This window comes from Haliotis rubra, unplaced genomic scaffold (genome assembly GCF_003918875.1).
Source record: "Haliotis rubra isolate DU_JTF1 unplaced genomic scaffold, ASM391887v1 Scf647, whole genome shotgun sequence".
In the NCBI taxonomy this organism is placed as follows: Eukaryota; Metazoa; Mollusca; class Gastropoda; order Lepetellida; family Haliotidae; genus Haliotis; species Haliotis rubra.
Genome location: NW_025767354.1, coordinates 280,087 through 296,524, shown reverse-complemented (window position 1 = coordinate 296,524; position 16,438 = coordinate 280,087). Strand labels below are relative to the sequence as shown.

The following is a 16,438-nucleotide window of genomic DNA, read 5'->3' as shown; positions in this document are numbered from 1 at the left end:
ACACATCGTCTGATGAGCAAACGCTTTAACCACAGTTAACTCCACTGCCCTTTAGTATTGCAAGTTACCCGTGAAGGTCCGGGTTAGAGTATTGATCTTCAGTAACCCATGTTTATCGTAAGAGGCGACTAACGGGATCGGGTGGTCAGGCTCGCTGAAGTGGTTGACACATGTCATCGGTTCACTACTGCGCAGATCGATGACCATGGTATTGATTACTGGATTGATCATTTACAGACCGGCCGCTGGAATATTGCTGAGTTCGGCGTAGAACTAAACTCACTCACTCACCAGTATTGCAAGTAGTAGTATTCTTGTTAGTATTGTATTCTATTCACATATAGTAGTAGTAGTAGTAGTAGTAGTAGTAGTAGTAGTAGTAGTAGTAGTAGTAGTAGTAATGATAATAATAATTCAGCTCCAGGGCCTGACGGCATTCGAAACCGGTACTGGAAACTATTTCCTGTGTCCAAACACCATTACTTCACTGTTTTAATTCTCTCGTGGTCACAGGTGTGGTCCTCCATGGTTCTGCAAAGGTCGCACAATACTCCTTCCCCAAAAAGGAGACTTGACTGATCCCAAAACGTCCGCCCTATCACATGTTTGAATGCGCAATACAAATTATTCACAGGGTGTTTGACAAACCTCGTGTCATCATACTGCTCTGCTAATGATATAATTTTACAGAGAGCAGAAAGGAGCAATAAAGGGATGTTGGGGTGCAAGGATCAACTTATTGTACAGAAAATGATTTTGGAAGAGGCTAAAACATATCACCGCAACCTCTCCATGTGCTGGATTGACTACAGCATACGACTCTGTCCCTCATGAATGGATTCTGAAGTCTCTTCGTTGTATTGACCTCCCGGAGCGACTACTTACTTGATTTACTCAAGTCTTTAATGAGTTGCTGGTCGACTCAACTTGAGATGTACTCGCAAGGGCAGGTGCAGACTTCGGAATCTATTCCAATCAGAAGTGGAATATTCCATTGGGACTCCTTCAGTCCTTTGCTTTTTGTTTGTCTCTAAATCCTTTGAGCTTTCTGCTCAACAGAGAGGAGGGTTACCATCCCGGACCTCCTCAGCACAGATGCCTAACACCGCTTACTCATCTTCTTTACATGGATGACATCGAGCTCCTTGCTAAAGGAGATACCAATTTGAAAGAACAGGTTCTCCTTGTCGAGTCCCTTCTAATGATATTGGCATGACATTTGGACTCGTCAAATGTAATACTCTTCATTTAAAACGTGGCAAGGTAGTTAAAGGGGAGGGGGAGTTATTGAGCATCTTGTGGAAGATCAGGCCTACACCTATCTTGGAATGCAAGTTCGAGACAAGCTCCAGAATGCCTAAATTCAAGACAAACTTCGGGCCGAGTACAAATCTCGTTTAAAGAAAATCTAGAGCTCAGAGCTAAATGCTCGAAACATGGTCAAGGCCACCAATACCTTTGCTGTGCCAGTCTTCTACTATTCCTTTGGAGTAGTTGATTGACAAAACAAGACATTCAGAGTCTTGACCTCCTGAACAGAAGGATCATGTCTGATAACAGAGCCCACCACCTTCGATTCTCTCTCAACCGTTTATATATGCCAATCAATTCTGGAGGTCGGGTTTGATTAATGTGGAGGCTCTTCATGATAGAATTTTATTGTGTACTTTTGCACATAATCTATTTATCGGATGATCCTCTGGTGATACACGTGAAGACTCATGATGAAAGCAAGGAATTCCACAGCTATCTTAAACGTGCCAAGGTTGTTGGACAGAATCTGAAATTTGAGGTTGATTTTACTGATGTACTGCTGACGTAAACCGATGGGGAGTAAACACAGGGTGAGTTCTTCACCAAGTCTGCCCAGAGTCGGTCTTTTGGTGGGGGAGGCTTTCTGAGAAGCCATTGCATCGTGTGTACATGCAGTGTGTGGAACAGAATAGCAATCCCACAGACTCCTTCGCCTGGATGAAGTCGGCTGGTCTTAAATGTGAAACTGAGGGCTTCCTTTTGCTGCTCAGGACCAGTCACTTTCCACTCGTACTAGCCAAAATGTGATTCTTAAAGAAAATATAAATATGAAATGCCGACTGTGTAATGAATTCTCAGAGACTGTCCAACACCTTGTCAGTGGATGCCCTTACTTGGCACAAACATCATATCTGAAACGACATGATGGCATGGCTCGTTGCTTTTACTACCGTCTTTGCCATGCCTGTGGCTTTAACTCCGAGGTCCATCCATGGTACAAACCTGAACATGTCCAGGGCGTCATGAAAATGATGCTTTCAAACTTCTGTGGAATAAGCCCATATACTGCCTCAGAAGAATTCCTGCCAACAAACCTGATCTTGTCCTTTTGATAAAGCCATGTGATTTATTTATATCATTGAATTTTCTGTCCCTTTGACAGCAATGTGATTAAGAAGACTCAGGAAAAGCATGATAAATATGCGGACCTCGCCTTTGAAATGTCTCGCTTGCATCCGAAGAACACTGTGGTCAGGCTCCCCATTGTTCTCGGTGCCCTTGGTTTGGTACCTCCTGATCTCTTGGCGCAGATCAGGAGAGTGCCCGGTTCTCCACCGGGAGCTCAGCCCTTCTGACGCTCTGGGTAATGCAGAAGGCTGCACTGTTGGGGAGCCTTCATATTCTCCGGAAAATTCTTGGTGGGTTCGACTAGGCAGCGTTTCCTGGGAGAAGTCCCATTCGCTGTCTGGGCTGCGTGTAGAGCGGGCAAGGGCCCTGAGCTGATGATGAGCCTTACCAGCCTGACTGTGCCAGGATCACCCGAACCCTCTCTGCTGCATTTTCATCTTTAATCTGTAAAATAATAATAATAATAACTAGGAGGTCTTCAGACTTCCCCATATAGCCCCTGTGGCTACCTTCACTTGTACCGTTTCTTTCTGGACGCCAGCTGGAGCGTCCATTTTAACTCTCGGAGTTACGGGTGTTTGAAGTGTATTTAAGGGCTAGAAAGCGTCAAAAAGCGCAGCAGAACACGTTTTTGACACGAGAGCGGATCGGTGAAATGCAGCCGGGGTCGCGGGGGTGATGTACCTTTGAAATAGTTCCCACAGAAGGTATAGTTCTTTCTTTAACTGGCCGTAGCTCCGCCGTCCTTGGGGTCTACGGTCCAAATGATTAATGTTCTGGAATTGCCACAATCCTAGCTATATCTGACGCATAGACGTATGTGCATACAGTGCATTTGTTAAACACCCATTCAAAAAAATATTGAAATAAAACTCATATCTGACTCTGCACTTACAATGTTTATTAATGCAAACTTGTTCTCGACGCTGTATGGCTAGGATAATGCCGATGTAACGTAAAGGCCAATTCATGGGAAACTATGTCTTTGGGCATTGGATGACGTTCCAACTCAGATTTGACAGCTCCTTTCATTGTCAATTACACCTGTCGGTGAAATTCACATCGCCACCCATATCTGCACGTGGACAACGCTTTGCAGTGGTAGTCTCTTTAATAGGACGCATATACTGTAAGAGAGATTACTGGTAAATGTTGAAGACTTTGTTGTGGTCAAAAAGTCAAGTGTATTCTTCTCACAGTGAGGCTGGAGAGATCACATCCTGGCAATTCCAGAACACTAATTCTTTTTGAATGTAGACCTAAGAACAACGGGGTGACGGCCTGTTAAAGAGGGAACTATTTCTGTGGGCACTAGAAAACCAGGACGTGGGTAGTGTTGCTAGATTTTACGACACTTCTTCCAGCTATCTCACAACTGTCACAACTGACAACATGCGAAATCCTAATGTCCCACCCTGTTTGTGGCATAATTGTGGCGTAATTATCGACTTTACATAATAATAATGTGAAGCAAGGATGTTCCACAATTCATTATCTACAGTTTGGTACCTTCAAAAATGAAATCCATTCTGTTTTCGCAGAGCTGTGAGCCCTATAAAAATGCGTTTTGCCAAAAATGACAAACTTCCAAGGGCAATAACTCCGACACTGTTCAAGATATCGACATACGTCGAACAAACTAAGTAGTCCGGAGTCCGATATATAGAACACTATTGTACTAGTTGCCGTTCAGGAGCAGAAGATTGTTAAACACAAGCACCGTCAAAATGTGCGGAAATGTGGAAAATCAGGAAGGTTGTGTTTGTGTCGTAATGGTGACGTAATTATTGATTTTTTACATAAACATGATGTGAAACAAAATGTTTCCCATTCAATTACCTACAGGTTGGTACTTAGGAAAATGGAATCCATTGATTTTCTGCACAATTGTGACCTTTTTCTAACCCTATGAAAATGCGTCTTAGAAAAATTCACCGACTTCCATTGGCGATAACTCCAAAACAGTTCAAGATATCGACATGCCTTGAACAAATTAAGGTGTCCAGGTATAGACTTTCCACGGTGTATCGAACGCGATTGTACTATATGCCATTCTGGAGAAAGAAGATTTTTAGACAGGCACCGTCAAAACCCTGAAATCGGCAAAAATTTCAGTTTTTCCAAAATTGCGGCCAACTTCCGCTATGCGTTGAATCGCTGGGGAATGATGTTGTCTACATTGAGTGAAAATTTTGTCCATTTAACTCTTATTAACGATTATTTATCAATTTCAGCACACAGGCTATCATCCCTGAAAGTTTCACGAAAATCGACTCAGCGGTTAGGTCAGGAGAGCTGTCACAAAATTTGTACAAATAATAAAGAAGAGGAACTAGGATTGCCTCCTGGGCAATACTGGCGGTCTTAAGACTTCCCCATACACTCCCCGTGGCTACCTTTACTTACCCTGTTTCTTTGGACACGAACTGGATCGCCCATTACAGTGTTTCTGAGATAGAATTACCAAGAAGTAAATGTTAGTTAATGTGAAATGTTGACGCCCTAATTTGGCGCTGATTCAATGCAGCTGACACAAACTGCCGAAAAACAAACAGGAAGACACAATCAAACAAAGCAAAATAATACTGCAATATCTACAGACATATACTAAAAAGTTACTGGTAAATATTGTAGATTTTGTTGTGGTCAAAAGTCAAGCGGATTTCTGTATTTGTTGTTATGAAATATGTCAAGTATGATCCTGTCACAGTAACTCAACTCAACTCAGGCTGGCATACAAAATGCTGGAGAGATTAGTTCCTGCCAATTTCAGAACACTTACTCTTTTGACTGTCGACCCAAGAAGAAGGGAGCTACGGCCTGTTAAAGAGGGAACTATTTCTCTGGGCATTACAAAGCCAGGAAGCGGTGCATGTTGCTATATTTTACTTGCGCCTTCTTCACCTATCTCACCAGCTATCTCACCACTAACCAAATGCAACCAATCCGAATGCTCGTGTTTGTGTCGTAATTGTGACGTAATTATTGACTTTTACATGACAATAATTCGAAGCAAAACTGTTCCCTATTCAATTATCTATAGTTTGGTACCTTGAAAAACGAAATCCATAGTGTTTTCGCAGAGCTGTGACATTTTATGAACCCTATGAAAATGTGTCTTGGAGAAATTGACCAACAAGGGCGACAACTGCACAACTATTCAGGATATCGACATGCCTTGAGCAAGCTCAGTAGTCCGGAGTGTGGGCTTTAAAACGATATATAGACCACTATTGTACTATATGCCGTTAAGGGGAAGAGATTTTTAAACACAGGCAACATTAAAACGGAAAAATCGACAGAAAAGTCAGTTTTTCCAAAATTGCGGAAAATGCTTTCTGCTGCCCGACTTGTTTTATGCGTTGAACCGATGGAAAAGGATGTTGTCTAGATTGAGTGAAAACTTGGTCAATGTATCTCTTAAAGTTTTGGAGATATTGAGGTTGAAAGATTTGAAATATTTTGACATTTTGGGTTATCTGCCCTTACCGGAAGCCGGAAGACGGGATTTGTTCAACATTGTATCACATTCAGCATACAGGCTATCATCCCTGAAAGTTTCATAAAATCGTCACAGAGGTTAGGTCAGAGCTGTGACATTTTTTAACACTATAAAATGACCAACTTCCAAAGGGTAATAACTTCGACACTATTCAAGATATCGACATGCCTTGAACATATTAAGGTGTCCATAGTATAGGCTTTCCAGCGGTGTATCGAACGCGATTGTATTATTTGCCGTTCAGGAGAAGAAGATTGTTAAACACAGGCACCGTCAAAACGTGCGGAAATGTGCAAACTCGCCATGTTTGTGCTTGTGTCGTAATGGTGACGTAAGTATTTTTTTTTATAACCCATAATGTGAAGCAAAATGTTTCCCCTTTAATTACCTACAGGTTGGTACTTAGGAAAATGGAATCCATTGGTTTTCGCAGAGTTGTGACCTTTCTTTAAACTCTATGAAAATGCGGAGTAGTAGTAGGAGGAGGAGCGATGTTTGTTTAGAGTTAACGCCAACCTGTGTTACAGTTGACTCCAGTCCAACCCGAGCAGCACTGTTGTCTGTAGGCAGTCCTGATGTGGGCGTCGTGCACTGTAGCGTGACTACAGCAACTGAAACAGAGCTCTTGTGACGTCAGGTGCACAGGAGTTGTGGAGATAACGATAGTTAAAGCATCTCTCAGGTCGTCACTTTTCAGACCATTAACCCACACGAAACACGTTACAAACTGAAATATTGTTATCGCGAACCACGTGGTTTGCTGTTTTGTCATATACGAATTCTTCATGTTCTCCATTGTTATAAACAACCTTCATAAAATGTGCTCACGTGAACAAATTTTGATTCTTATACACATAAACACACCTGTTTACGTTCATGGAGCAAGTTAAATATGTGGTTTGTTTCAATGCATTATGGTTGTTCTATGCGACAAAATGGGCAAACACAATTCAGCGTACATAATACCTTATACAATATCGATTTCACTTACTGCCACCAAAAGTGTCTGGTGCATATCGTTCTGTGCGTGTAGTATGTTGTTCTATATGCGACCGTGCAGTGCGTGCTGAAACATCAAAGTAGGTATCATAATAATAAAAATCGTTAATATATGCCAATCGACTCGTTCGGATCCGGGCTAGAATTGATCATCGACCCATGCTTGTCGTAAGAGGTTACTAACGGGATCGGTGGTCAGGCCGGATGACTTTTTTGACATGTCATCGTATCCCAACTGCGTAGATTGATGCTCATGCTGTTGCTCACTGGATTGTCTGGTCCATACTCGATTATTTACAGACTGCCGCCATATAGCTGGAATATTGCTGTCTTGCTGAGTGCGGCGTTAAACAACATACGATAACTTTAGGCTGAACATTAAGCTGATAACCCTTGACATAGACGAAACACTTCATCCCAACGTACTCATTTACTCCTTATCTTCACATCACATCAAGACAAAGTTATCTTGTTAACTCAAAGATAGCATAAACGATGTGTCTATATTTATCGACAATCGTGCGCCTTTCGTAGATAAGTGTGTAAGATAAAGTGTGTATGCTCAATGGGTGCCACCATACGTCTGTCAGCTATAGCGGGAACTTAGGCATTCAGCATGTGGCGGGCCATCCTCGATAATCTCCAGGGTATATGTTACGATCACTCTCCACTATACCCTGGATGCATCCACGGCTGGGGGCGATGATTTTATTACCTCCCTTGGCTGGTTCCGCATTCTCACAGTAGCCAATCAGCTAAGCCGCCGTTACAACCGAGCTTGCCAGTGTCAACAAAGATTGTGGTTTCGCAGTTGCAAAGGTTTGTTTGCAGTGCCACTCAGATTTTGGGGAAATAATAAAGACAAATTCACAGATCTGAAACTTTAAAAAGAATATATGAAAGAGCTCCTTCTACTTCTTTCAGAGTACCTCTGCATCAATTGTGTTGCCAACTTTAAACGGTTAGATAATTTAAGACGCAAAAGTGAGTAGTGATTGGTACGCTCAACTTCCCAGCGTAGGCACCTGACTGGATAAAAAGCCAGCCAAGGGAGGTAATAAAATCATCGCCCCAAGCCGTGGATGCATCCAGGGTATAGTGGAGAGTGATCGTAACGTATACCCTGGATATTATCGAGGATGGTGGCAGGCTTGAATTCTCTTACTTTCTCCAGTTATCTGATATATTTTTATCGTACACGCTCGGAAGAATTAAGCTTGTTACTCAATAAGGCGTAATACCCCAGCTATTGGGTCGGTGAGCTGTAAGATTTCACTCACAAGTTCCTATGAGGCGTTAGCATTGGACGGCGATCACATTACCATCACATCCTACTGGGTACCCCTTTGCTGATAGGTAAACATTTGCACGGGAGGAAAGTGCACATGTCCTTGACCAACGTAGTTTAATATTTGCTAGATTCTCACCCGTGCTCTTCTACACAGTACCATTATCAATAAATCATTCAATAGTGTGTCAAATTTGTATTGTTCTCGGACAACTTACGCTGTTTTAAAGTTTGATTTTGGGTTGTTGTTTTACGCCACACACAGCAATATTCCAGCTATATGGCGGCGGTATGTAACAATTCGAGTCCCGATAAGTCAATCCAGTGATCAACAACCTGAGTATCGATCTAGGCAAATGTGACACGATGCCATGTCAACCAAGTCAGCGAGACTGACCACCCGATCCCGTAAGTCGCATCCAACGAAAAGCATGGGTGACTAAAGACCAATTCTAACCCGGATCTTCACGGGTCTATTTTAAAGTATATATTGAAGTCAAGTGCATACAATGCTCATTATGAATCCAAAACCCAATTTCACCTCATCCATTGAAAGTATCTGCTAAAATAGGATTCGATTGCACAATTCTAACATTTTCAGGAGCACATGTTTATAAATAACCATCAATATAGTGATGATATCAGCGGTTCGCGAAAGGATCAGCGTATCCTGCCCCTGAGATGGCTTCCATTTCAAACATGTGCAGAGGCAAGTCACCTAAACAAAAAACGGGAACGTAAGATACAAGTCAAAATAGAAATTGCGTTGGACATCAGTTTTGTTTGATTTTGAAATTTCCCCACGTCTTCCATAAAACGCCTTGAAGGTTATCTGAGGCATAAATGTGCTCGGATCAAAACTTCTGAGCTGGAGTCGCATGTCGCTCTTTGTGAAATCGTGGTACGTCAAAAGTTGTGAAATGTAAACACCAATTGCAATGGCTTGAGCGGATGGCATATTGCCCGACATGAATGGAAATCATCCCATTTTTCATAGACACTTTATGCATAGATCAAAATGTGAAACACATGGGGTCGTTTCACTTATCTCCTTTAATTTCAGATGGGCAAATCAGTGGATGGGAATTGGCTCTTTGATGGTTCTGAGATCATCGATATACCTGAACCTAAATTGAAGTTACGTTGTACATGCTTTGTTAAAATTCTGATCTGTATGGTAATTTGCAAATGAGCAATTACCAAGGCAAAAATTAACATTAGAAAATGCATAGGTATAATATCAAGCGATGGTAGGTGGTGTTATCATATTTCACCTGATTCATTGTCATGTGAGCTTATGTCATGACCTAATGAAACTGACATGAAACGTTACATGTGGGTTCCCAGCAATAAAGCTTAACTCTTGACAAGTGAAGACTTTCCAACAGCTTCGAGAGGCGTGGGGGTAGCGAGTGGTTAAAGCGTTTGCTCATTACGCAGAAGACCCGGTTTCGATTCCCCACACGGGTACTATGTGTGAGCCCCGTTTCTGGTGTCACTCGCCATGATATTACTGGAATATGCTAAAATTGGCGTAAAACTAAACTTCAAATCCAAGAGATTGACCATATCGGTAGTCACCTATGGTCTTTTCTTCGTCATATATGTTTGCAATGAAATACCGTTTGTTAATTTTTTGTTTGTTTTGTTTTTGTTGCTGTTTGTTTTTTTGTTTTTATTAGGACTGCAAACGTCCCATCTGAATGAGTATGGTTTTACGCCGCTTTTAGCAATATTCCTGCAATATCACGGCAGGGGACACCAGAAATGGGCTTCATACATTGTACCCATGTGGGTCTCCTCTGAAATAGGCTTAAGATATAATTTTGGTATTTACATGTCCATGTGGGAGAAAGTTCCATGGTAATATGTTTCACGGTTGCCAATGTTACAATCTGATGAACGTTTCCCCTTTCCCAACCATCAATGAAGGATAATATAAGAAATATATGTTCGTAATGAAATTAAGTATACATTACCCGCTTGATCCCTTGACCACCAGAACCAGGAGAAGGGTCAGACACAATTGCAGATGGACTCCCATTGTTGGCCGACTGAAAGCCACTATTGGCTCACTGAACAATGGGACAGAACACCACACAAGGAAGTAATGATGTTATCTGCAAGCCATCATCACACTGTCTCGTGATAACGTATCTCATAATATGCTTAAAGGTATGTTATGGTTGTAGATTGCATATAAACATGTAATCATTTGGCTACTAGGTCACCAAAGTATTGTTATATTATAATGTAAAATATTGTAATTCTTTTTGTAACTTTATAACATTTTTATGTATTATTCAATACAACTTCAAAACATTGTGTTGTAACCGTAACTAGTTGTCAGGAACGTATTACTATGTAATGTAAGCAGTGGTAGGGAAGTTACTATGGTTAGATGCGTTTGAATCAGGTTTAATATTGAATCCTATGGAACAGTTATAAATGTATTCAGGATAGCACAGAAGGCGTTGTGACTATAATAGGGAGCAAGTGCATGTACATGCATCCATCATGTCACATTAAATCAAAACTAGCGGTTGTGTGTAGTGCTTACTCCTTCATCAGAACATAACTCAGATTCAAAGACAGGTGAACAGTTAGTATTTTGTCAAGTCACCATGGGCAGCAACGCAGGCTTCAATGCGGCGGGGCATACTACTGATCAAAGAAGTTAGAAAGGCGTGGTCCATGCTGCCCCAATATCGGACCACCTCTTCTTTCATTTCAGCAATATTTGTCAGATTTTTCTTATAGACACCTTCCTTCATAAGTCCCCAAACATTTTCTTTTGGGTTTAGGTCAGGGCTATAGCTTGGCCAATCTAATAATGTCATATTTTCGGTCCGAAACCAGGCCTGTGAATGCTTTGAACGACGTTTTGGGTCGTTGTCCTGCCGGAAAATCCAGAACTTTCCATAGGACACGTGAGCAGATGGAAGTAAATGTCCCTCGAGAATATCTGTGTACCGCTCACTGTTCATATTCCCTTCACATACACGGAGGGGTGTTGCCCCTAACACAGATATGCTACCCAACACGTTAAATTTCGGACTGTAGTTTGGGCGTTGATACAAAGGTTTTTCAGTTTGTTTGGTCCAGAATTTCAGTGTATTAGGAAACAGCCGCTTGTGATTCAACTATGTTGTTATTGGCGCTGAACACAATTAGTTTTATACAAATGAATTGATAATTCGGAGTGTGTGTGTGTGTGTTATATTGTGTCTTTTTTACTTTTTGTTGTGTTTTGGGTTGTTATTTTATACTTTTGGGGGAGTGGGTGGGGGTTGGGGTGGGGTTGGGGTATAAAACGTAACAGTAAACACAAGATGTGTGTAACTAAGATGTCTTGGATAGTTGCAATGTACATAAAACCTATATGATTATAATTTTCAGTGCAACAGATTTTGAACTTTAAACTTATGATATTGCTTTCAATATTTAAGAGTAAGAGTCAAGGATGGCGGAAGATATGATATCAGGCTCATGAACGTCATCGTGAACACCGTCCCCATCACCATCAATCCCAGTTTGGTTAGCAGAGATATCATTGACAAAACAAAGTTTGAAAGGGCTCGGACCAGGATGTCAATGATAATAGCTGATTAAGGCTGACTGATATAGGTGAGGTGAAATTGGGTTTTACGTCGTGCTTGAGAATATTTCGTTCATATGACGACGTGCATGCGTGTGTATGTGTATGTGCGGCTGCTTGTACTAGCCCAGACTTAAGCTGGTTTTATAGTGCTAGCCCAATGAGATACCATGGCGCAGTGAAGCATGAATACCCCACTCAGACACTTTATACTGACTCCGAGCCGACCAGTCCTTGTTGTACCCATTAATGCCGAGCGCCAGGCAGGGACCAACAAGTACCATATTTTAACGTCTTTTGGTATGACGCGGTCGGGGATCGAACCCGCGACCTTCCGCTCTCCGGGCGGACGCTCTAACCACTACACCACGGAGGCGGTTTGACTGATATAGTGTTTCAGTGTCCTCCACAAGGATTTGACATCACTGACATTTGTTCATTTCTAAATAGAAGAGCTATTTTCTTTCTAATTACTCTAATATACTCATGCTGTCTGCAAAAACATTTTTGTAGATCAATATCTTGCTTAAAATGCCTAAATGTCTCCAACCTGTAAATCACACATTCTTTATCATACTATGGATGGGTTATTGTTTTATGTACATATTCTGTTTTATACTGTGAGAAGAAGAAAAGGTTACACAAATTGGTATTTGTTTAATTACAGGTACCGTCATTGCACGTGATGCTCGCGTTTGCTCGTGGCACGTGCATATCTAAAACCAATGCACGGTGCGATCAAAGGGTCAAAATAGTCATACAAACAAGCATAAGTATGATTCGAATATAAATGAGTGAGTGAGTTTAATTTTACCCCGCTTCTTGCAATATTCCAGCCTTATCACGTCGGGGGACACCAGAAATGGGTTACACACTTTGAACCCATATGGGAATCGAACTAGGGGTCTTCAGCGTGACGAGCGAACGCCCTATTAGGGGGGTTAGAAGCCCATAAGAAGGTGTTGGGGTACTCTTTCCATCATCTGGAACAATCTGCACGTGTCTCTCAAAGAATCCCCCTCAATAGCCAGCTTCCAGTCTAACTTAAAAACTTTCCTGTTCAAGAAGCACTATGACATCTAAATGAACTCCTATTGTAAATATGTATATTGTTAGCGCCATGAGCAACCACTTGGTGATTGGATATAGGGCGCTATACAAATGGACTTATTATTATTATTATATGTGTACTGATGGCGAGTAGTACTATACGAAAGATGCACCATGACGTGGAACAAGGCAAACAACAAAGCTTGTTATCAGGTTTACCTGATAAATACAAACCGCCTTCATTTTGACAGGTCATCATAGCCACCGCGATTTGTCACTGCAATGAGACCCACAGAATGAAAGGCCTGTGGACTTTTAAACCTCATACCACAAAATGATCATTTTGTCCAGAAATCTGTTGGGAATGTCTGGATCAGAATATCCGTAACCTGAGAAAACATAAATTTTACTGTTTCAACACATTGCGATGTGAGCTGGATATTGTTGACGGAGATTATTCCATTTGCCTTCATAGCAATTGGAGCAAATTCAACTGCCACAAACACCTGTTGCCGGAAGCATACATCCCGGCCGAGAGGGCCACCTTCAACGATCCTTCGAGGAGTGAATGGGTGATCAGTTTTGTTTTACGTCGCACTCAGCAATATTCCAGCTATATGGCGGCGATCTGTAAATAATCGTGTCTGGACCAGACATTCCAGTGATCAACGACATGAGCATAGATTTGCGCTATTGGGATACGATGACATCTATCAACCAAGTCAGCGAGTCTGACCACCCGATCCAGAGAGTCGCCTCTTACGACAAGCCCGGAATACTGAAGATCAATTCTAACCCGGATCTTCACGCCTGTTGAGAACGAATATTGTACGGTTTTCTTTGGATGGCAAGACAAACTTTTCAGGAAGTTTTGTGACTGAAAAGAAGTATACTGTTCAACTCCTAATTGTGATGGTGCAGTGTCCATCGATACAGATTAACATACATAACAAGTGAATCACATTTAACTGTTTGTAAACACAACGTTTGCAAAATTTTAGTGTCGCAACACCTTCATTTTTACCCAAATAATGCCTTTTGCAATCATATCATAATTATTTGTGTTTGTATGAGTATTTGAGCCTTTTGAGCCTCAACGCACATGTTAACGTTAAACGATCATATTTATCCGTACTACAAATTGTTTGCCAAGTTTGCTTCCATGAATAAACAAACTGCTTTTCATTCTTTTTGCGTTTGAAATGTTCCATTTAATTATTCCATGAGGGTCAATATATCCAGATCGTGAGGTTTGGACGAGTTCGTTTGCTATGAGTGAGTGAGTTTAGTTTCACGCCGCGTTTAATAATATTCTAGTAATATCACGATGGGGACACCAGAAAAGGGCTTCATACATTGTACTCATGTGGGGAATCGAACCCGGGTCTTCGGCGTGACGAGCGAACGCTTTAACAACTAGGCCACATTATCGCCCCTCCAAGTCAAAACATTGAGTACATAACAGTCTCGTTTACTGTTGACTGTGTCCCGTCCTATAGCGCAATTTTGTACTGTAACCAGTCCAGAATTTGGAGACCAATTCATTTAACTGGATACATAATTATTAATCAGTATTATGTGATACATTTAAGCACTTGTATATTGCAACACTGCGCTCCTTCTTATCCTTGCAAACACGTCGTGCAGCGTGCTCTGTCGTACAGCGAGCTCTGACAAACGGAAACCTGGAAATCGTGGAAATCTCAAAACGAGGTTCTCCCGCTAGAAAAGTTTAGCGGTCTGGTACGGACTTGATATTATATCAATCAAATTGTGCGTTACAGAACTACACTAAATAAGCGCACAAAAACACCAACATAACAGGTGTAACCAGTGAGCCAGATGCATTGTGAATCATCTTACGACCTCATCAAACAGGGGCAATCTGTGACGTCTTAGTTTAGATCATGCTGCCTACACCTCGACATAAAATGTAGAAATACGAGGTTATTCAGGTATAACATTAAATTTCATTTGTAAATACCATTTTCGTGTGAAACAAGGAATTGGAATTAAGTGTAACCATAGTTGTTTGTGATGTCTATTTTCACTTTCACACGAGAAAATTCGGATCGGCTGAAAAGTAGGTCATTGTCTGAATAGGTTAATGAGACTCATGTTTCGGTTTGTTTGCTATGGTTAATGGTAGTAAACTCTAGGGCGAAAGGAACGTTACCAAAATTATTTTTTATCTTTTATCGTACACTAAGTAATTTTCCATATCCATAGTTCACACTTTCACCATTCAGAATGTTGTAAATCCACTTAATTTTCCAAATATGATTGTTAAATTCCCAAAATTTGAGTTTGTTGTTTTGTGACTTGTGAAAAAGCGAGGTGACGTTTCTTTCGCCCGTGAGTTTATATTAATACTGTGAAGGGGTGTGTGGATCCATGTGTATATTTCAACGGTAGCAAAGGTTGTCATAACTTTATGTATCTCCAAAGAATGGGACGTGTAACGTACTCTTTTGATACATACTGGAAAGTGCTGAATGCAAAACTGTTCACAATGCCAACAATACTGAAAAATGTCATATGTTGTTTAAGTTGAATTATATTTAATTATTTCCTCTTTGTCATGAGTTCCGTGGGGCGGTGGGGTAGCCTAGTGGTTAAAGCGTTGGCTCGTCACGCCATAGACCCGGGTTCGAATCCCCACATGGGTACAATGTGTGAAGCCCATTTCTGGTGTCCCCCGCCTTGATGTTGCTGGAATATTGCTAAAAGCGGCGTAAAAACAAACTAAGTCAGTCAGTCATGAGTTGGGCTGCAATCGTTGTCGACATACCGATGAAATCTTTGGACAAAGTCAGACCACTGCTTTCTGAGTTACAGTTAGTTTTAAAAAAGTGTATGTATATTTAGACCTAATATCGATGCCTCACATTCAATATATCGTAGAATCACACATATGTGTTTTAAACAAGCATACATCAGTGTAACACAACTGAGAGTTCATAGGTCTATGCAATGCCGGCGAATGGCGGAGTGGTCGGTAATGGTATATATATATAGGGTGCTTCCATCAGTTTGTGTTCACTGTTTGCACAATATTAGTTCAATATCGTAGTCTTAAGTTCTCGATCTCGCTCGGGAAATACCAACACTTAGGCAGTCGTGTCGTAAACATAGTATGACATGGGCACTAATATAGTATTCTCTATATAAGATGTGTTTCTGTTTTGTCCTGAATCTTCCTTTTGAAACATAACCTTTTCTCATGTCAGATCTAATTCATTTTTGCTGCAAAGGACCTAGCATCATAGTCTTGCTCGCTCACATGTACCACTTTCCCGACTGTTTCTGAAAAACTCATCACTGGATGTAGGATGACGGGAACATTGAAGAAAGTATTGACATTCTGGCATTCAGTTTCAAGGACAGGCAATTGTAACAGACCAGCCTGTTCAATAATGACAAAAGAAGCGATGGTACTGATAGGATAATGGATAATGTCTGAATACGCTTTCAAAAAGAAGAGAGCCACTCGCAAGTGCAAGCTAAGAACAGTTTCACTGCGAAGAACATTCCACAAAAGGGATGATTACAAGCGTTAAATATATAATTGCTCTTCGGCTCTGAAAAGGCAACATCATTGGAGATGCATTCGTACTAC

General features: G+C 41.2%; 1 protein-coding gene across 2 annotated transcripts in view; it reads right to left on the bottom strand.

Moving 5' to 3' along the window:
- The window catches only part of LOC124257000, a 35,849-nt gene extending 25,579 nt beyond the window's left edge, over window positions 1–10,270 (bottom strand). The window contains exons 1-3 of one of the 2 annotated variants that reach the window (XM_046690964.1): window positions 10,151–10,270; window positions 6,876–6,950; window positions 6,401–6,495 (exon numbers count right to left, since the gene is read on the bottom strand). In XM_046690964.1, the coding sequence (XP_046546920.1) occupies window positions 6,401–6,495; window positions 6,876–6,950; window positions 10,151–10,215 (235 nt within the window). In that variant the 5' untranslated portion in view covers window positions 10,216–10,270. The remainder of the gene's footprint in view (window positions 1–6,400; window positions 6,496–6,875; window positions 6,951–10,150) is intronic. The other variant, XM_046690965.1, reaches the window with a different exon arrangement.
- Window positions 10,271–16,438: the final 6,168 nt, after the last annotated feature.